The sequence below is a fragment of the Emericellopsis cladophorae genome, assembly GCF_022114955.1.
Source record: "Emericellopsis cladophorae strain MUM 19.33 chromosome Unknown NODE_26_length_287487_cov_117_473679, whole genome shotgun sequence".
Classification (NCBI taxonomy): domain Eukaryota; kingdom Fungi; phylum Ascomycota; class Sordariomycetes; order Hypocreales; family Bionectriaceae; genus Emericellopsis; species Emericellopsis cladophorae.
The window spans coordinates 100,575-121,153 of record NW_026250951.1 but is presented as its reverse complement, the minus strand read 5'-3'; the positions used below and the strand labels follow the sequence as shown (position 1 = coordinate 121,153).

General features: G+C 59.0%; 9 protein-coding genes across 9 annotated transcripts; 6 read left to right on the top strand and 3 right to left on the bottom strand.

Moving 5' to 3' along the window:
• Positions 1–160: 160 nt before the first annotated feature.
• Positions 161–1,104, top strand: J7T54_003101 (D-arabinitol 2-dehydrogenase [ribulose-forming]-like protein; the record flags this gene model as incomplete). Its single annotated transcript, XM_051506907.1, has 2 exons — positions 161–350; positions 407–1,104. The coding sequence occupies 2 exons, from the start codon at positions 161–163 to the stop codon at positions 1,102–1,104; spliced, it is 888 nt and encodes a 295-aa protein (XP_051361815.1).
• A 760-nt stretch (positions 1,105–1,864) lies between these two features.
• Positions 1,865–3,504, bottom strand: J7T54_003100 (putative metabolite transport protein GIT1; the record flags this gene model as incomplete). The annotated part of the gene is made up of 3 exons (XM_051506906.1): positions 1,865–2,225; positions 2,281–3,255; positions 3,308–3,504. The coding sequence occupies 3 exons, from the start codon at positions 3,502–3,504 to the stop codon at positions 1,865–1,867; spliced, it is 1,533 nt and encodes a 510-aa protein (XP_051361814.1).
• Positions 3,505–4,762: 1,258 nt separating this feature from the next.
• Positions 4,763–6,064, top strand: J7T54_003099 (uncharacterized protein; the record flags this gene model as incomplete). The annotated part of the gene is made up of 4 exons (XM_051506905.1): positions 4,763–5,051; positions 5,108–5,214; positions 5,286–5,666; positions 5,723–6,064. 4 exons carry the CDS (start codon positions 4,763–4,765, stop codon positions 6,062–6,064), a joined length of 1,119 nt encoding a protein of 372 aa, XP_051361813.1.
• Positions 6,065–6,863: 799 nt separating this feature from the next.
• On the top strand, positions 6,864–8,501 carry J7T54_003098 (uncharacterized protein; the record flags this gene model as incomplete). The annotated part of the gene is made up of 2 exons (XM_051506904.1): positions 6,864–6,968; positions 7,035–8,501. The coding sequence occupies 2 exons, from the start codon at positions 6,864–6,866 to the stop codon at positions 8,499–8,501; spliced, it is 1,572 nt and encodes a 523-aa protein (XP_051361812.1).
• Positions 8,502–9,089: 588 nt separating this feature from the next.
• Positions 9,090–10,733, bottom strand: J7T54_003097 (uncharacterized protein; the record flags this gene model as incomplete). Its single annotated transcript, XM_051506903.1, has 1 exon — positions 9,090–10,733. The coding sequence occupies one exon, from the start codon at positions 10,731–10,733 to the stop codon at positions 9,090–9,092; it is 1,644 nt and encodes a 547-aa protein (XP_051361811.1).
• Positions 10,734–11,700: 967 nt separating this feature from the next.
• On the top strand, positions 11,701–13,155 carry J7T54_003096 (aminopeptidase ypdF; the record flags this gene model as incomplete). The annotated part of the gene is made up of 1 exon (XM_051506902.1): positions 11,701–13,155. The coding sequence occupies one exon, from the start codon at positions 11,701–11,703 to the stop codon at positions 13,153–13,155; it is 1,455 nt and encodes a 484-aa protein (XP_051361810.1).
• Positions 13,156–13,239: 84 nt separating this feature from the next.
• Positions 13,240–14,631, bottom strand: J7T54_003095 (uncharacterized protein; the record flags this gene model as incomplete). Its single annotated transcript, XM_051506901.1, has 1 exon — positions 13,240–14,631. One exon carries the CDS (start codon positions 14,629–14,631, stop codon positions 13,240–13,242), a length of 1,392 nt encoding a protein of 463 aa, XP_051361809.1.
• A 2,961-nt stretch (positions 14,632–17,592) lies between these two features.
• On the top strand, positions 17,593–18,279 carry J7T54_003094 (uncharacterized protein; the record flags this gene model as incomplete). The annotated part of the gene is made up of 4 exons (XM_051506900.1): positions 17,593–17,716; positions 17,768–17,819; positions 17,875–18,058; positions 18,109–18,279. 4 exons carry the CDS (start codon positions 17,593–17,595, stop codon positions 18,277–18,279), a joined length of 531 nt encoding a protein of 176 aa, XP_051361808.1.
• A 722-nt stretch (positions 18,280–19,001) lies between these two features.
• Positions 19,002–20,452, top strand: J7T54_003093 (Homogentisate 1; the record flags this gene model as incomplete). The annotated part of the gene is made up of 2 exons (XM_051506898.1): positions 19,002–19,069; positions 19,123–20,452. The coding sequence occupies 2 exons, from the start codon at positions 19,002–19,004 to the stop codon at positions 20,450–20,452; spliced, it is 1,398 nt and encodes a 465-aa protein (XP_051361807.1).
• Positions 20,453–20,579: the final 127 nt, after the last annotated feature.

Below are 20,579 nucleotides of genomic sequence, written 5' to 3'. Positions count from 1 at the left end.
CACCGTGGCCATGTCGAGCGTTACCCATCTGCGCGGGCACCTATGGAAGGTGCCACCCCGAGTGCCTTCCGGCATAAGATTATTTTCGACCACGCTCCGGCGCGTAAATCATACCAAGCAGATACCTGCGGCAGGACAATTGCGAGCAGCCTCCCAGCCAATGAGTATATCGGCCTCTAGGCAAGGCGGAAACCCCGAGCCTAATACCGAGGGACTATCGAGAGAAGCACCAATCGGCGGCAAGCGATTCGCAGACTTGGAACTCGTTGGGCATGTATTCATAGTGACGGGCGGAGCACGAGGGCTTGGTCTAGCCTTAGCCGAAGCACTCGTCGAAGCAGGCGCAAAAGGTGAAGAAATACAAAGTTCTTTACGAAGCTGAACACAATCTATTGACAGAAATTAGTCTACTGTTTCGACAAGGCTGCGAGTCCAGATCAAAAATGGAACGAAGCCTTGGAGCGAGTGGTCCCGGAATGGGGCGGCCACCTGGAATATCGTCAAGTCGATGTGCAGGACACACCGGCGCTTGAAAGACTAATCGGCGCAATCGCCGAGGAAAATGGTCGTCTCGACGGAGCTGTCGCAGCTGCAGGGATTCAGCAGATTAAGCCTGCGTGCGAATACACTCCGGAACAAGCCGACAAGATACTCAAGGTCAACTACACTGCAGTACTTATGACGGCATCGATCACGGCACGCAAGATGATGGAATACAAGTGCCACGGGAGTATCTGCCTCGTTGCTAGCATGTCTGGCTCCGTTGCTAATAAGGGTCTAATATCGCCCGTATACAATTCATCCAAGGCTGCCGTCATTCAACTCGCGCGCAATTTGGCCATGGAATGGAGTCCCCTAAAGGAAGATGGAACTGGAGGTATTCGAGTCAACAGTCTGAGTCCGGGACATATTCTGACGCCCATGGTGCTTAAGAATCTCGAGGAGGTCCCGGGGCTGAAAGAGAAATGGGCTAGGGAGAACATGATGGGGCGCCTGGCAACGACAAGCGAGTTCAAAGGCGCCGGTTTGTTCCTTTTGAGCAAAGCGAGCAGTTTCATGACAGGATCGAATCTTGTCGTGGATGGAGGCCATACGGCTTGGTAGCATGTACTCTGGACCCATTACCTAGTGAAGTGACAGTGAAGGACAGTTTAGTGTCAGACATGTAGCTAGCATGAGTGTCATAAAGGTCACAAAGGCTCTACGCAGTATATGGTCACTTTTTCTAGGGATGATTGCAGAGACGGCGTCTTCGGAAGTCACCGGCGTCTGCTGATTCAATTATTCATTGTATAAGAGTCTTGTTTTTGACGCGGTCTGGTCGCAAACTAGCCCATCTGATTCTTGAGTTTTGTCTGTCGACCACCGGCTACGTGACTATTCTTTTGCACCATCGTGAATTGATTAGGTGCCCCGTTAAGGTGGGAGAGGTCTACTGCTACCTGCTTGCATATCTGGGCTGATGGTGTTTGCCCGCTTCTGGCGGTGTGCGTCTCCTCTAGCACGCGGATGTGGAAGACGCGTCGGTCCAAAAGCTCCCCTGTGGGATCACAGCTCATGTTCAACGGCTTGAGAAGCGGCTTGTCATACAAACGTGATGGGTCAAGCTAGACACCGAACCCAGGCTCAAGTGTACGACCTGCCATCGTGAGGGTACATTCATGGAAGGCTACACGGTAGATACCTCTTTAAATTGACGTCTGAGTATCTGTGCACACCCGCAGTGGTCTATTGCCAGACCTGCTTTCACTACGCATTTCTTCAACTTGTGACCTGCTCACCAGTGCACACAGATAAACACTACCCTCACCATACCAAACATGCATTCCACACAGCCTGACACACAGCGACAACATCAACACACCTAATCACGCGCACGGTTCATCATCACACCAGTCGGGTCCTTGGTCTCCGTGTCGCCCCACTGTGCATCCCAGCCGTTGTCCGCCAGGTACACCTTCCATGCGGCGTCGTCATCGTCAAGGTTGCGAGAGACATCGGGAATCACAAAGAAGGCCACAAGCGCGCCGAGGACGGCAAAGGCCGAGCCAACCAGGAACGCGACCTGGTCGCCCTTTTCAGGGTTCGAGGCGTAGTTGTTGAGCAGGGCGGTGAAGACCTGGGTGCCAATGGCCGCACCAGCTTTGGAGCAGGCTGAGATGAAGCCCATCATCTGGCCACGAATGGAGGTCGGGAAACACTCAGAGGCCGTGAGCACCACAGTACTGAGGGCAGTCAGTATGAGCGATTCAATGTTCTGTCAAGAGCAGCAAGGCTTACCTTCCAGGGCCAACCTCACCGAGCGTCAAAAAGATGCCATACAGCACGATGAACAGGGGGAAGATGGACTGGATCTGCTTCATGGCACCACCGAGCACGAAACCAAGGACGGCCTGCATCATGAACCCAAGGGCCATGGTCTTGCGACGACCAATCCTGTCAGACAGCACACCACCAATAAAGGGACCCGGCAGGTAGAAGCAGTTGATCAGGCAGCCCCACCCGAGGTTCTTGACGAGGCTGTTGCCGGCGTTGGAGCGGGCGATGATGGTGGAGCTGAAGATGCCAAAAGGGATGGAGATCCAGTTGTAGAGGAACCAGCACGAGGCGACACCAATCAGCGGACGATAGTAGCGCTTCACGGCGAGCAGGTAGGGCACCTTTTGCTTGCGCATGGACGACTTGCGGTAGGCGGTGGCCACGGCCATGCGGATGCGGAACCAGAAGATGCCGAGCGGAGGGATGGCACCGAGGGCAAAGGCGGTGCGCCAGACGATCTCGTACTTGCCCTCCTCGCGATTCACGCACAAGAGCAGCAGCAGGGGGACGAGGGCGGCCCAGACGTAGCCCAGCGAGGCGGACAGGGTGGCGAGCATGGCGAACATGAAGCCGCGGTGCTTGCGGTAGGCGCCGGACTCGTCGGTGGCCTCGGCCGCACCGGCGCCCGAGACGGGGTACTCGCCTCCCGCGCCAACGCCGGCGATGCCACGGGCCACGACGAGCATCCAGATGAGGCCCTGGGGGGAGGTTCCGTTGGCGGCGGCAGAGAGGGCGATACCGAGAACGAGGAGGACGGTGGTGGCGATGGCCCCCGTCTTGCGGCCGAGCTGGTCGACGATAACGCCGAAGAAGAGCATGCCGATGATCATGCCGATGAGGAAGGAGTTGCTGAGGCGCGAGGACATGTCACTCGTGAGGGCGTCGGGGTAGAGGACCTTGAGCATGAGCTGCAGGTTGCCAATGACGGCGGCATTGCTGTTGGGAAATGTGTGAGCACAAGAAAAGGGAAGACATCGGCGCTGCTCACTATCCATCACTTCCAATGGCCAGGCCTGAGAATAGGACCATGAGCCAGACGGAGAGTTTGCTGTAGCTGCCCTTTTCGGGCTCGTCGATGCTGCCCGTCTCGACGTTGGCCTCGTCCTTGTCGGACGCGGGCTTCCTGACGTCTACCGGTCCATGGGGGGCCGTGGCCTGGATCTCGGGTTCGGTCGTGGCGCTCATCTTGATTTGTTCACTCGGTGCATTCACTCAGGCACGCACTATCCGCTTCACTTTCAACAAGCGTCTCATGCACGGAGGGATCAGCGAGACAACACCAAACAAAGGCTCTCCAGGTAGTGGTGAGGATTCAGGACGGTCGTACGTTCAACCAGTGTCGGAGGCAGCGTTGTCCGGGTCGCTCGCCTCTTATGAGGTGGACTATCAGTCTACCTTACCTGCCCGCTCGAACAGGGGCCCCAACCGATGCGTCGGGTCACCTTCATGGGCCTCACCCACAGAATCGAAGCCTGACCCTAGATAGCGTCTGACAGATAGGACTGGTATCCGCAGGACTGCACCTATCGCGAGCTTCGCAATCCTTCAACACGCGCGTGTTTGTTCAAGCGAGGCTTGGCCATGTGGCAACAATATCCGCCCGGTGTGCAATAGCGTCACTGGCATGCCCCAGTGATCGGGTTCACATCTGTACTCCGAATGGACAAAGAAAAGTCAGTGCAAGGGTATGAACATTGTTGCGCGGTTTTGCTGGCTACTGTTCCTTGATCCTTAGCCCCCTGGTTCTCCAAGCGGGTCGGCACCTCGCCGTGTTATCAACCCAGGAATTGCCTCTTTGGGACAAACTCAACGGCGTGCGCTTTACCGACAGGAGTGGGCGGTCTGCCGACTACCGTCGGAAACTTGGATAACCGACGCACGGAAGATGACCGATGGGACGGAGCCGACGGGGGGGGGACATTTGCGACTTAGCCCAAGGGCTCGTTGCGAAAACGGTACGCCAGCCGACTTCGGCCGTTGTTTTGCGATACGGCTCACGAACGGTTACGTGAGCACGGTGTGATTGACGTCCGTCCATGTAACGTACCTTCTCAAGGCTCCGTCCGGACTCCGGCATGCAATCTCCACGCTACCGGGTACGCTGAATGATGCAGATCCAGTGAGCGCCGCACCATCCTTCTCGCTATTTGGTCTTGAACCGTGCGACAATGTCGTTCGTGACGGCCATCATAGATCTTGGAATGCATGACGATGCGATCACTTCCAATTGACCCGGTCTATATACCCCGAGAGCGTGCAGCCCGACTTCACCCACCCATTTGCAATTCAGCCGCCGTGCGGGGTGTTCTAACACTCGTGGAGTGGCAGCATCATGGTGAACATTGCGCGTATATATTGCTGGTGTCTGCAGTTGTTCAGTGCTGGTACAAAGTGTTGAAATCAACATGTCATCTGTGAAGAACTCACTGCAGACCCCAGCATCATGACCATCAAAGTGGGCGTCGTGGGCTACGGCAACGCCGCCAAGTCGTTCCACATCCCCTTTGTCCAAGCGGTGCCGGCCTACACCATCACCGCCGTCCTCCAGCGCGCCGAAGCCCCCGTCGAGAAGACGCCCGGATCCCACTGCACGGTCGACCTGCCCGGTGTGCGGCACCACCGCACGGCAGAGGCGTTCCTTGCCGACAGGGGCATTGACCTGGTGGTCGTCGCAACGCGGAACGACACGCACATTGAGTTTGCGGAGAAGGCGCTCCTGGCCGGGAAACATGGTGAGGACATGGCTCGACCTATCTTGTTGTTGTGTGGTGCTGACGTTGAGGGGAAGCCATTGTCGACAAGCCCTTTGCACAGTCGTCTGCCGACGCTGACAGGGTGATCAGGTTGGCGGATGACAAGGGTCTCATCCTGACGGTCTTTCAGAACCGCCGATGGGTGAGCAGCTATTTTGTTTCGTCTCCAAGGTGCTTCCTTGCCAAGGCAACGCTGTCGCTGACTTGCGGTAGGACAGTGACGTTAGGACGCTGCAGTCTCTGCTCGCCAAGAATGCCCTGGGCAAGATCATGGAGGCGGAGCTTCACTATGACTTTGAAGCGGCACCGTGGCTCAAGCACATGACGGCAAAGGAGTACACGCCCGGCGCCGGGCACGCATTCGGTCTGGGCACGCACAGCATTGACCAGGCATACGTCCTCTTTGGGCGGCCCAAGTCTGTGACGGCCTTTTTCCGCAGTCAGCGGGGGATCGACAGCGAGGTGGAGGACAGCTTCACAATCATCCTGCAGTATGCGGACGAGAAGCTGGTGACGGTCAAGACGTGCGTCGTCTCGTGCATGGAGCGGCAGCTGAAGCAGCTCATCCGGGGCACGGAGGGATCGTGGATCAAGGTGCGTGTGGTCCCTCGAGGCCTGCCGCCTGAGATTGGTGTCGCTGACAGAAACAGTGGCAGCAACGAAGCACATGCACGCAGGAAGAGCAGATTGCACAGGGCGTCAAGCCGCTCGATCCAGCCTTTGGCAAGGAGGCGCCGGGTCTGGAGGGCACGCTGACGACGTACAAGGAGTTTGACGCGTCGTTCCAGACATACAAGCCCGAGACGAACAAGTACAGTGGTCAGGCGCCCAGCGTGCCGGGCCACTGGGTCGGGCTGTACGAGAGCCTGGCGGATGCGATCCTGGGCAAGGGCGAGCTCAAGGTCAAGGCGAGCGAGGCGCGCGATGTGTTGAGGATCATCGAGTTGGCGAGGGAGTCGCACGAGAGGGGGGTGACTGTTGCGTGGAAGTAAGTGATATGGATACTCGCAGCATGTCGACACCAGCAAGGCGTGGTGAAGGGAGTGAGAAGCACAAGTGAGAAGCACAAGAGCTAGACGCATGGGTCCTCGAATAGATCATGGAGAGTTTCTTTGCGAGGCGAGCAATTGTCACGCCAAGCACGATCATGGCGGGCTGGGCTGGCTTCCGCGCTGACAGCCTGACAGCGGTAGAGCTGAGCCTTATAGGCGATATAATACGGGGCTCATGAGTGCTGGCTGGTGCTAACGACAATCCGCGGGTGAGCGAGCGCTGTCCAATCAGAGTGCGCCCCCTTCCGGATCGGGTTGTATGTGACTGCAGGGTCCAAGACACGAAGATTAGATTAGATTCACTTTGATCTATGAGAATGAGTTGAGATCACCGACACATGCATGGCATGCAAGACACTGCAGAACAGAACAGACTACACGCAAAGAAGATCCAGTTGACCCTGACTCAACAAGGCCATGAGCTGGGCTGGGCTGGGCTGGGCTGGTGTCCCATCCACGTCCCACTGCCGTCCGGACCTGCATATGTGTGGCTTTTCAGCTGACAGGCAGCCAAGGCTTCAGTCCCAGGGGTTCGCGAATGGCCTCACGAGTCCACGACTGGAGGCACCGCCGCCAAGGCGCCAGCCGCCCAGCACATCACTCAGCCGTCCATCGTGTCTTGTCGTGAATTTCCCTCCAAGCTTCTCTTCAACCCTCGCGCGCCATCCTCAACTCTCACTCGCGCGAGTCCTCCAGTCCAGTCCAGAGTCCAGTCCATCCATCCAGACAGACAGACACCATGAGACTGTCCGCCCTCCGTCTTGCACTCGCTGCCATCGCGACTACGGCTCACGCTGCTGCGTCGGTCGAGTACGTGACTGACCTGCCCGCCTACTCACTCCTGGTATGTACCGTACTCCTTCTCTCTCCCTCCCCCCGTGCTCCCGCACTGACTGACAACCATCTCCAGGCTGAGTGCGCCTCCGCGGCCATCTCGTACCCCATCCAGGTGCAAACCTATGTCGGCTCCTGCGACGACGACCGCCCCGGTCTGCAGTCCTGCATCTGCCAGAACGCAACCCTCTCCGCCGAGGTCCTCTCCTCCATCCGCGACGATGTGTCCGCCTCGTGCGGCAGCACCGCCTCGGGCGACCAGTCGAGCGCCGAGGCCGTCTGGGACCAGTACTGCGACCCGGACAAGACAGTCGACTTCAGCACGCCCTCCAAGAACATTGTCAGCGCCTACATCACCGACCTCAGCGAGATGCGCTACCTCGCCCCCTGCGCCTCCACCGGCCTGAGCTCCGCCGTCATGGCCGCGCCGCTGTCCAAGTGTCCCGCCGAGCCCAGCCTCTACGCCCCCTGCGTCTGCTCCAAGGACGGCGTCGCCGACATGGTCTCGAGGACCATCTCAAAGTCCGTCAGCGCCTCCTGCTTCAACGACGAGGACGTCACCCTCGCCTACGACTTCTTCTCCCACTACTGCGACATGAACCAGGGCACCACCTCGTTCCCCACGCCCACCGGGCCTCCCGGTGACATGTCCTACCACGTCACCGCCCTGCCGCAGTACGCGTCGCTCAACGACTGCGCGCAGTCCGCCGTCTCCTACGCCATCATGGGGCAGACCATCTTTCAGTGCCCCGAGGATGGGCCCCAAGCCCTCGCGAGCTGCGTCTGCATCAAGGACGGCATGTCCCGCCGCATGAGCAGCACCCTGACGAGCGACGTCCGATGGTACTGCGACGTCACCGCGACGGCCGACGTCTCCTCCGCCCTGGATATCCTTGACTATTACTGCAGTGCCGCCCGCGACGAGGTCACCGCCCAGGTCACAGTGTCGACGAGCGAGAGCGCCTATCCAACCGCGGAATCGGGGACCACGAGCAGTACGCCGCCTGGGGAAACGGGCACCAGCGGCGACGACAACAGCAGCGGCGACGACCAGAACAGCACCAGCACCAGCACCAGCAGCAGTAGCAACGGCGGCGACGGCACAAGCAAGACGGCCGTCATTGCAGGGAGTGTCATCGGCGGCCTCGTCCTCATTGTCGCCATCGTCGCACTCATCTGGTTCATCCGTCGTCGCAAGATGCGTGCCAGCACGCAGGAACAAGTGCCCTCCGCACCACCCTCCCCGCAGCAACATGCAGAGCTCCACGGCGCGACCTCCCTGAAGGACTTGGCCAACCGCAAGGAGCTCGGAGACTCGTACATTAGCGAGCTGCCGCCGCAGACACGCACAAACGAGCTCCCAGCCCAAGGGAACGCGGCGCGTACGCAGCACTTTGCCTCGCACGAGCTGGAGAGCCCCAGTGGTGGCGTTGGTGGTGGATTCACGCCGAGTGCGCCGACCAGAAGGGCGGCGGGCGGCATGGGCTGGCAGTCGGGCCCGATGGACGCGTACGAGATGGACGCGACGCCGAGGGGGAGGTGACGGCGGGCGTGATGTACTACTACGTACGTGCATGTACTTGGGGATCTACGCGTAAGGTGTCGATGACCTGCATGAGCAAGGGGGGTGGGTACACCACCCACGCGGGCGGAGGGAACTAAGGAGCTTGAACACGAGCATGCATCAGCCTTGCAGCCTCTCATTACAACAAGCACCACGGCGAGTCTGCCCCGCGACTCCATGGCCTCTTCCCTCGCCCATCACCGATACAGCGGCCACGCGAGGGCATTCATTCAAAAATGCCCACGCCACAAACCACAGACAGCGCCATCCTCTTGAAACCCCTGGTTCTCCAACGTGCCAGTCAAGGAGTCCGTCACAACGTCGGCCCCCCCCCCACCCCAGACCAGAGGCTGCTGAGCGCATCACCGACGCCGAGGGGAGTCGTGGTAGAATGGTGGCTGGCGTACGTGGCTGTCCCACGCGCTGGAACGTCGGGCGGGTCGTCAGTAGTCATGGATGTTGCATGGGCGCAGGTCTGTGAACACTGGGTGAGAAGAGTGATAGTAGAGATAGATATCCTGTACAGACGATTGTGAAGGAAGACGACGCAGACCCTCCCATCCTCCCTCACAGACAGACCTCATTCGACCGCCTGACCTCAACACCGTCCATCACCGCGCCAACAACAACGCAGCCCTCGGGCGCAGCGACCCTGAACACCGTCTCAAACCCTTTCCTGTCCGCCCGCCCCATGTTGGACCACGCTCCCCCGCGCCGCACATGGACATTCCACCCCGTCACATCCGTCGCGCCGTTCCAGGACACGTAGCCCTCCACTTGTTGCTCGTCTTGCCGAGCACTGTCGTGGATCTTCTCCACATGGAGGCGCGGGTCCCAATCCGCGGGTGTGGCATGCCACTCACTCTTGAACGCGCGATAGCTCTGCACCGTGTCGTCACGCCCAAACCGCCCTTCCCACCGCACCTCGCCATTCGGCCCAAACTCCTGGATCACGGGGACCGGTCCGTAGCACATGAGCTGGTTCCCGTTCTCCAGGGCGGGATCGTAGCTGCCTTGGCTGCCCACGTAAAAGGGCTCGTCCCCCCGCACACTGCTCAGCACGGTAGGCGGCTTGGAGGCGTCGGGCGGCAGGTCCACCCTGAGGACGAGACCTCTCGTCGGGGCTGTATCGTTGTCCTCCTGCATGTTGTGGTTGTCAAAGATGCTGATCGTCATGCCGTCCTCGGTGACATTGTGCGCTCGCGCCTGGTGGTGCCACTTGAACCGATCCGCCTCGGCCAGCGGGCCAAAGTCACCCCCCTCGCCGCGCCCGCTCAGCTCCCAGAGCACCTCGCCCGTTTTCCGGCTCAAGAGGTACATGGCAAAGGTGTGCCGACTGTTAATCAGCAGATTCTCGCCAATCTCCTGCACGGAGTTGATGTGGAAGTGATCCCAGGGGTGGCCCTTTGAACCATCGCCCATGTACGACTTGATGGGCAGTTTCGACGCCTCCAAGGGGATGTGATCTTTGGCGCTCCACGTGAAGAGTGTCTCGCCCGTCGTCATGTTGACCTCATAGATCAGGCTGTCGGAGAGCCAACCGTCCTCCTTCCCACCAATGGAGGTCAGGTTCACCTGTGTATTGTTGTACGCGACCATGTACACCGTCCCTCGCTCCGTCATCTCTTGCTCGTGAAAGTCCGACAGCCCTGGTGCCTTCTTCCCTGCCCCCAGGGACTGCAGCGCAACATTGCCGGAGAAGAGACTCGTTTGGACTTCATATGTTTCGTCAATGGTGTAGAATTGGCCGTATCCGTGACCGGTGACACTCTCGCCGAGCCAGACAGTGAGGTGAGGCTTGCCGTTGACCTCCTGGACGCGAAAGTTGTTGGCGCCATAAGGCCCGTCGTGCGCATACACCAGCTCGTTGTCGTCCGTCATGATGACGGGCGCACTCTGCACGAGAACACCCGAGTGACGCCTGTTCTTTGCCGTGAAGATGTAGTAGCCCTTGGCCAGCGCCCCTTCGTTCCGCGTAATCGTCATGTTGGGTGGCATCCACGCCGAGGATTTGAACGTGCGGTAGGGCCATTCCTTCCCGTCATGTACCACGACCTCAACGTAGGGCCAGGACTCGATCCGCGCCGGCGCGAAGGTATTGCGCCATCCAAAGGCCAATGTAGAGGCCGAGAGCAGGTAGCCTGTGGTGAGGAAGATCAGAATCGTCAGGGTCGCTATCCGCACAGAACGCGCGGCGCACAGGTCGATCATGGTGCTGCTTTTCGGTATGGCGCTTTCAATCTGGCCAGTGCATATCGACGTGTAGCGGCCACCTGCGACAAAAAACAGGTCATCGAGCAAGAAGAGCGAAAGAAGAGGGGGCAAGTTGAGGAAGCATGAAATAGGAGGTCGAATGAATTGGTTAGGAACGCGCAGAGTCAATCAATAATCTCCAGAGCAAGCCATGGGCCGTGGCAACAAATAGCGCGGGCATTCCACCCTCCAAGGCGAGGCTAGCGCCTCGATAAGGTGGCGGAGACGCGCTTGCCTATGTTGCCGTGCATACCTTCTATAATTATCCATCATGGCAGACGGTTCGTCGGCGCTAGGGTTTATTGAATCTTGGGAGGAGAGCCAAGATACGTACCAATGGTCCGAAAATGTGAGTAGTCATGTTGCGGGTGCGGGTGCGGGTGCAGTGGGAGTGGAGCGTTTTGTACGGTGACACCGTGACAGTCCAGTCGTTCTTGCCTCAGTCGATATCGGCAAGTTGGTGCGCCTCGTGTGGCTTTGCTCGTGTCAAGGGAAAAAGGGGCGCTCGCTGCCGCTGCCTCTTTTCTTCACCTCCATGTCTTCTCCGGTCCATTCTCATCTTGACGCTCCTAGTCCTCCCACAACGCGCCTTGACAAACTGAAACCATTCGCGAAGAAATATGGCTCGCCGTCTGAACAAGCCGTCCATCAGCAGCGCGACTCGTCCTCTCCATCTCCTTGACTGACAAGGGATGCCTACTTACTCTTGCAGTCTTATCTCCACGCTCCCATGCTGGGATATCCACTGCATCCCACAATCCACATCGCGCCCTCTCGGAGTGGAGAGATCCGAGCGTTGACCGTTGACGTCCCCCGTCATCGGCCCTCGCCCGACGCGACGATGCAGTACGGAATCGGATATATAGCCAGCTCTCCCGTCTCCTCTCCTCTGCGATGATTGACTTGCCAAAGCCCGCCGTCCATCATGGAGAAATCAATGAGCCTCGAGGCCCAAGGCCTGGTCCCCCGTCGCTCATCAATCTCGCGACGTAGCCACATTGCTCTCTTCGCGCTCACTGCGTTTCTCGCAGTCGTCTTCTTCTACCAGAGCCTTGTGCTTGATCATCTCGACATCAGCCATCGTCCTCTGGGCGCCAAAGGGCACCCCGACTTTGACAAGGTCCAGCAGTGCTCCATTGACAACCTCAAGTCCGACACGTGGTTTCTCGACAATGCCGTCCCCATCAAGCCTGAGGAATTCCTCGAGCGACGCGATCGCCTCGCCAAGGCCCTGGACAAGAATGGCGTGGATGCCTTCATCCTCGAGCCCGGCTACACCTTCCAGTACTACGGCAACATCTCCCAGGTGGACTGGGAGCCATGGGAGCCCGAGGAACGGCCCTTTTTGATGCTCGTCATGCCCCAAACCTCGGACGAGGGCGAGGTCACGGCTCAGACGGCTTTTCTGTCGCCTGCTTTCGAGGCGGGACGTGTCCGCATGCTGGGCATCCCCTCGCGCGAGGAGGAGCTCGACATTGTTGCCTGGGAAGAGCACTGGAACCCGTACACCACCTTGCGCGAGTCGCATCTCTTCAAGGACATTGAGGAGCCTGTGCTCATGGCGGACGAGGAGATCCGGGATTACATCGTCCGCGGTCTGGGCAAATTCGGCTTCACGACCGTCGGTCTGACACCAGAAGCCGAGCTCGTCCGCCAGACCAAGAGCCGCGCCGAGGTCGAGCTCCTGCGCGCCGTCAACACGGGCACCGTCCAGGCGGTCCGCGCCATGCGTCCCTGCCTTGTCCCAGGGCTGACAGAGGATGAGGTTACCACCATCCTGGACAACTCCATGCTGTCCATCGGCTTCAGCCTCTTCTTCAACATTGTCCTCTTTGAGGAGCACGGTGCCCTGCCCCACGGTGGCTTCGTCACTGGTGGCGCCCAGCTGACCTACGACACCATGGTTGTCATTGACGTCGGTGCGCACTACCTGGGCTACTCGTCCGATATCTGCCGCAGCTTCCTCATTGACCCGCCATGCGACCACTTCAAGACGAAGGATCCCCTGGCCCAGGAAAAGGACGACGTGTGGCATATTGTGCTCGACGCCCAGGCGGCCGCCGCCGCTGCGTTCAAGCCCAATGCGTCTGCAGCGTCCATCGACATTGCTGCCAGGTCGGTCATCGAGGATGCCGGCTACGGATACGGGTTCACCCATCGCCTGGGCCACGGCATCGGCATCAAGGCCCACGAGTCTCCCTACCTCAACAAGTGGAACAAGGACGTCCTCTTGCAGGCGGGCATGACCTTTACCGACGAGCCGGGCATCTACCTGGAGGGCAGATTTGGCGTGAGGCACGAGGACATCTACCTCGTGACGGAGGGTGGCGAGGCGGAGCTGCTCTCCGGTCCCCTCGCCCGGGGTCTGCGTGAGCCGTGAGCGTGGGACCGGATCCGCCTAATTCAGGAATAGTGCGTAGAGAACGTCGATAGCAACAAGAAAAGAACCATATCCGAATCCTCATTACATTATACTCCCCGCTATATGCTCTTCTATAGGAAATCCAGGCACCACGACAACGCCACGCCGCTGATGCAACCACGGAACGCCCTCGCCAGCCGGCACCGCTCGATGTGCCAGGCTGCAGCTGATAAATGTCGATTCGCGCGTGTGCTCCCAGTGCGTGATCTGCAAACAGCACTCGGAGACCGCCTCGGGAAACGGGGACGAGCTCAGGGTCGCGCAGAGCCAGGCCATGAGCTGCGTGATGGAGGTGAACGCCAACAGCCACGCCGAGGTACTGAGCCGGATCATGCCCTCCTCAACCTCGACGTGCAGCAGGCGAAGGCCCGGCGAAAGGACGGCGTCCGGATCGCTGTCGTCCCAGAATGACATGCCCGCGAAGCCCTGTCCCTGCTGCGACGACTGCGCGGCCGCGCGGAGGGCGTCCCGGACGGCACCGACCACCACGTGGCTGCATCGCGGCCACTGCTTCGTCGCATAGTCGCCAATGGTCGTCGCGACGCATTCCCCCGCTGTGCCGGTCACGGCGGGAAACGCCCCCACGTCTAGGTGGCCCTGCTCCATGATGCGCTGGCGCGGGTCACACTCGAACCGGAACTGCAGTACGTGATAGCCGTCGGTTGGCGGTGGCATGCGCCTCTTGAGTAGGATATCCCACGCCGCCGACTCCATGAGGTGCATCTGCACATGGTGCGGCGAGTACAGTACCGTGCGGATGCGACGCACAAAGTGGGCGAGCGCCTTGCCGTTGAGCAGGTGGGTGCCAATGGTGCGGGCAATGTCGTCCGGGTTGCCGCCCGGCGACCGCGCCTTCTTCTCCGTGTCCCACCAGCGACAGACGACCTGTAGGGCGAGGTGAATGTCGATCCCGTTGGAGGCTTGGGTCCATGATGTCGGTCTCTGCGACAGGCCGGGCGCTATCTTATCCAGGACGCAGCGGGACAGCTCGGGTCCGTTGAGGACGAGGACCATCTGGCGAATAGGCCCATCGAAGAGGAGCGACAGCTGGCGTCCATGTTGCGGGTTGGACGCGTAGTAGAAATCCCAGAGCTCATCCCAGATGTGGCCGGTGAACTCGGTCATGAGACGGTCAAAGACCCTGTCGAGATTGACCGGCACCTTTTGGTCGTCAATGTAGTAGTACGTGAGCAGCGCATTGCCAAGCCGGTCAGCAAGGGTGGTCGCAAAGGCGGCGACGAGACATCCTGCAATGACGTGGGGGAGTTGGATGTCGATGCTTTCTTCGCGGCGGCGGCAGAAGGAGAGGCTGGGCACCGGGGGCTTTGCGACGTCTCTGGCTGCTGCTGCTGCTTCATCCGCTTGGCGTCGTGGGTGCGTGGTGTTGGTGGTCCCAGGTCCGTCTACGGACTCAGGGTAGTCTTCGGGTGGCATATCTGGTCATGATCAAATGAGGGAAAAATGAGACCTGTACATGGCACCAAGATGTCCACCGATTGCCCATCACTTGCCGGGGGGTGGTATTGCAGCAGGAAGAAGAGAAAAGAGAGGTAATAGTTAGGGATCCGGAGGGTGATTGTAAGTCGCGGCCTTACTCAGAGGCTGACGAATTGATTCATGCCTAGGGAAAAGTCTTTTCGTCCGTCCGTCAGTCTGGCCTTGCGACGACGACTGTCGTGTGCCGACGAAAAGGGTGACGTTGGCACCCAGGGGAAGGTTGCGCGTCCCCCACCCGCGCGTGCGCACGTTAAGTTAAGCATGTGCGTGCCCAAGGTTTTCGCTGGGCTAGACCAGCGCGCGCCACATGCCGAACGGGTTTGTGGCGTCAGAAAACCGCGCAACTGCACGACACACACTGCCAACAGATCAAGGCATGGATTTTCCATAATTAACGGGCATACTCCATAAAGACCTTTGCGACTCCTGGCCTTTGGGCCTTGGCCGTGATCCTGACGGGAGAAGATTGGCGCGATCCGCCCACAACCCAGCGTTCCGACTCACGACCGGAGTCTGGAGCCCTGCGGGAACTGTGGCTGTGTGCCTACGCCAGCTCGGCAATGGGCCTGGCTCAAGACTATTTTTCATCTTGCCACGACTGACGAATCACATAGCGATCGATGCAGATTTCAGTATCGAAGAAAAGGGGTTCTCGGTTCAAGACGATTGGCAGAGCGGAGAACGACAAGCCTGGCACCAGCCGCCCCTCGAGGCCTTTAAACAACGGCATCGCGCAACCATAACATTCACTTGAATGCGCTTCCGGGTACGTATATCGCACAGTCGCAATGCCCCACAAATGCGCGGACAGGCATGAGATTGTCGATAGCTGAGCTGACAAGTCTTGTACGGCGCTGACTCGCTGAGGTGTAGATGGTGCAGTGGACGAAATCTGACAATTCCGATTCCGGTCGCTGTCAACCGGCAGAGCATCTGCGCAACAGTGATACTGCCTAGATCGATGGGTTCAGTTCACACACATGTCTAACTCCACCGCAGTGCCGGCATGTCGAATGCAAGGCCGTCGAGCGCCAAGACATGCTTTAGACGTCGCTAAACAAGAGTATCAGCTATTCGACACTAAAGAACTCGTCCCCAGCCCACGACCGACTGGTTGCCGGCCGGCATGGCGGCGCCATGTACTGACGCAGCTATATCCGCAAAGTCTTTTTATCGTCGACCGCCTCAGCTTTGTGTTCAAGTCGGCTGGAAAGGCGGACATACGTATATGGAAAATATCGACAAATGTCCAGCCGTCAACTCTCCCTCGTGCATGTAGCGTCCAAACTTCGGAAGATGCACGAGATCGTCGACAGACAGGAGCATCAAGCTTCCTTTCACCTGCGCTGTAGGGTAAGTCATCAGTCACCGAGCCGAAAGCGAAGACTCCGTTGACGAATACCGTTTACTGGCGAACTGACCCTCGTTGAAGACCCTGTAATTGTCGTGTGTGAATAACTGGCGATTTTGCTGAATCGGCAGGACATTGTGGTGAAATGTAACTGCCATGCTGACGCGGCGCGCGGCGCGCGGCGCGTTGGGCAAGGACCGCATGCATTGGAGTGTCCCTCTGGACTCACCCGATGACAGTCCAAGATGCACCCTTCTTCAATAGAGGAATTCGATGCGCGAGACGGACGATTTCTCTCACTCACAGCATCATAGGTCTCGGTGCTTCTTTATGATTCCTCTATTGGCGACTGCGCCACTCCTCCTCCTCCGTCCTCGTCAACTCCGCGAGGTAGACATGTCCCCGCAAAAGAGGACGCCTACGCTATCAAGGTTTCACCGATGCATGCACGCCGCCATCCAACATAGATGCGAGTCCTGGCGCCATCCATCGACTGGCTGGGTTCCTACATCAGCTCCATTCCACAGCCTGTTCGCGGCCTGGTACAGGGAGAGCGCAGCCGATGTCTCCGGGAGGGGTTACTGCGCGCCAATTGAGTGGCACTGTGATGGACGGTCGATCTCGCGTCATCCACGGGGACTGGAGGGCATCGACCTCACACTGCTGCTGGCACCCCTCATCACGCGCTGTCCGTCAGCACCTCTTGCACACTGTGGCCCGGGCACCCCTACTCTCCAAATGTTTTCCCGTTGAACTGTATCGCCCAATCTGATGCAATTGATGATAACGAGAGTCATTGACTGATGAACTACCTGCTTGGCTACCCAGTCTAGGGCCCTGTAGGCCAGTGGGTCTGACCAGCTTCCCCAGATTCCGAGCGCTCTACCCCGGACTGTCTACTGTCCTGCTTGCAGCAGCACGGCGCTAGACCCGATGCAGTCGGCAGTGTGAGCATGACCAGACCTCCCAATGCCTGGACCCTTCGAGCACAGCTACACGCCTGGCCCATTCTCCAATGCGTAGTCACGCGATCGAACCGGCTCACCCCAAAACGCAGTCTGAGTAGCAATACAGTCGTACCCCGCTCGGTCTGACGAAGCTTTGCAGCCGATCTCAGGGGCACGGCAGCTTACATGCTCACGGGCTGGTATGGTGAGGTACCTTTGACGGGCTGGTCGGTCACACTGGCCACACCGGGGGCAGGCGCGATGCCTCATGTACACCCCGAGCAGACGGCAAGTCACTCCCGTCTCCGGATTTCGGTCCCTTCATAGCCCGCCTTCCCCTCTTCTTAAAGCAAGCTTTCCCCTCCTTCACATCATCAGCTCCCTTCTCTTCTCTTTCATCCTCGCATCACCCATTGCTTGTGATTCAGTACATTGTATCTACCGAAAGGTTGGTATCCTACGACATGACATGGACGCATTGCACAGCTGCAGCGATGACGGGCAATTGATCAAACATTTGTGACGAGCACCGCTGACTTGGATCTCAGTGCTTAGCTTTCCACCTCACTACCACCCTAAGCACAGCAACAAACCACCACCATGACAGAACCGCTCACCAAGGTCGACTCCGCCGTTCAAGGCCTCTCGTCATCACCTACCGAGGAAAAGACAACCCGCCGGAAAAGCTCTAGTGTGCCTGGCGTGTACAACATCCTTGACCTGGGTGAGTGAGATTGGCGTCGCGCGTGTGAAATGTCAGTCTGATCACGAGCAGAGGAGGACGGAACGGAGCTTGAGCTCGCCGTTGAGACTCAAATGACTGGCTGGTAAGTAGCTGCGTCCAGGCTCGCCAGCGGCGTGCATGTATCTGACAACTCGCAGGAAAATCAACAAGAGCCCGTCCACCGTGGAGGACCCCGACATCCTCAAGCTGCACCTGACAAAACCGCCCGTGAAGCGCATTGACCTTCACTTCCCGCTGGGCATGGAGGTGACCGCGCGGAACATGAGAGGCGTCACTATCAAGGATGCCCTTGACGTCATCTACAAGGCCTTCCGCAAGAGGGTGAGTTTCATTCATTCGCCCAACAGGGACATAAACTGACCTGAACGCAGTCCGACGACGAACTCGACAAACCCTACCTCGCAGGCTTCGAGTGGGACAAGGAAGAGTCCTGGACCCGCCTGGTCGTCCATCTGCAGAAGCAGCCCACGAGCTCCATGCCGAAAGGCGGCAACGCCGGCAGCAAGAAGAAGAAGAAGGGCAAGACCGAGGGGGACGAGTAATGACTCTCCCACCGCCCCAACACCCACCTGATGTCTGTCTGTATCCAATAGTCTTCCCCTTTTCAACGTGTGTTCTAGTTATGGCTCAGCGGGTACGGAGAGGGTTGAGCCTGGCGCGAGCGGGATATTGTGATTAGATATTCTCGGTCGGGGCATTGAGCGGCCTGTGTAAAGACGCCTTGGGCCGTTTGGTGTATTAGTTGCAGGTACTGTCATATTGCAATCAACGGTCCTCACGGCCATGGTGCATCCAGCTGTCTCTTGCAAGTGAAAACTTCCCTAGAAAGATCACTCGACAAAGACCACGTCAGTCTTGTATACGTACCTGACATGATGGAGTGGCTTATCGTCTTGCCTCTCCATGAGATTCGTTCTCGGAGTCCGACGCCGAGGTAAGAGGCGATCCGTGTGGTGTAAGTGATGGCGTACTAACAGCGTGGGTAGTTGCGCGTGAGCCGAGTTGTTAGTACGCAATTACACCCGCCGCGGAATGCGTCCGGGCGGCCCCAGCGCCGAGGATAGCCGTCTCCTCCCGCGTCTCCTCTCTTTCGCACGTCCCTTGGGCCAACGATGTGGAAAGATCGTCTTCCAGACACGCGCAACGTCAGGCCGCATAGAACACTTAAAAGATGGGACAGTATCGCCCGTCGTTGGCTGGTGATTGACCACACGGTTACACACACCTTTCGTACGCGTCGACCTGTCACAAGTGCACCACCACCATGCCTTTCACAACCTTCAGCACCGCCGAGAAGTACAGATACCAAAATGGCTTTGATAGCCACCTAGAGTACGCCGCGTTGACGGAACCGGGAGCGGTGCCGAGACTAATCCGCCTTCCAGGTCATCCGCCATTGACGGTGCCCTCCCCGTGGGCCAGAACTCGCCGCAGAAGCCCGCGCTTGGGCTCTACGCTGAGAAGCTCTCCGGAACCGCCTTCACCGCGCCGCGCCACGAGAACAAGCAGACCTGGCTCTACCGCATCCTCCCGTCCTGCGCGCACCCACCCTACGCACCTACGCCTGAGGCGACGACGGAGCAATGGGCCAAGGGGGAGGAGCTCAAGTACATACCCAACCAACTCCGCTGGGACCCCTTTGACCACGACCAGTCGAGGGATCTGGACTTTGTCTCCGGGCTGAAGCTCGTCGCCGGCGCGGGGGATCCCGTCCAGAAGCAAGGTCTGGGCATGTTCATCTACGCCGCAGGCAAGAGCATGGACGAGACGTCAGCCTTCTACTCGGCGGACGGTGACCTGCTCATCGTCGCGCAGGAAGGCGACCTTGACATCCGCACCGAGTTTGGCTGGCTGCTCGTCCGCCCCATGGAAATCGCCGTCATCCCGCGTGGCGTCAAGTACCAGGTCTTCCTCCCCTCGGGCCCCGCGCGCGGCTACGCCCTCGAGCTGTACCAGGGGCACTTCAAGCTGCCCGAGCTGGGCCCCATTGGCTCCAACGGCCTCGCCAACCCGCGCGACTTCCAGGCCCCCGTCGCCTGCTTCACAGAGGACGCGGGCAAGACCGCGTCCGAGGGCGGCCGCCAGCACACCGTCACCGTCAAGTTCAACAACGCCCTCTTTGCAACGACTCAGCCGCATACCCCCTTTGACGTCGTCGCATGGCACGGCAACTACTACCCCTACAAGTACGACCTGGGCCGGTTCAATACCATTGGCACCATCTCCTTTGACCACCCGGACCCGTCCATCTTCACTGTGCTCTCCGCGCCCTCCGCCCTCCCCGGCACGGCCGTGGCCGACTTTGTCATCTTCCCTCCGCGCTGGCTCGTGGGCGAGGACACCTTCCGCCCGCCGTACTACCACCGCAACACAATGTCCGAGTTTATGGGCCTCATCACCGGCGGGTACGACGCTAAGCGCGGCGGTTCGGGTGGTTTCGTGCCCGGCGGCGCCTCGCTGCACAACGTCATGAGCGGCCACGGGCCCGACGCCGCGAGTCACGAGGGCGCGCGGGCGGCGGAACTCAAGCCGCAAAAGGTGGGCGAGGGAAGCTGCGCATTCATGTTTGAGAGTTGCTTGATGATGGGCGTCAGCGAGTGGGGGCTGAGGACGTGCAAGAAGGTGCAGGAGGGATACAGCGAGGAGAGCTGGTCAGGCGTCGTGACCCATTGGCAGGGCGCCAAGGGGCTGGAGATCAAGTCTCATTTGGTATAGGTATTCGGAAGTTGAAAATCAATGTATATGTATTTCAGTCTCTTGACCAGAGAAATGACCCGGTGATAAGCGAGGTATCGATGTATGTCGTACTCGAAACAAATCAGCGTTGAAAAAAGCACAGGCT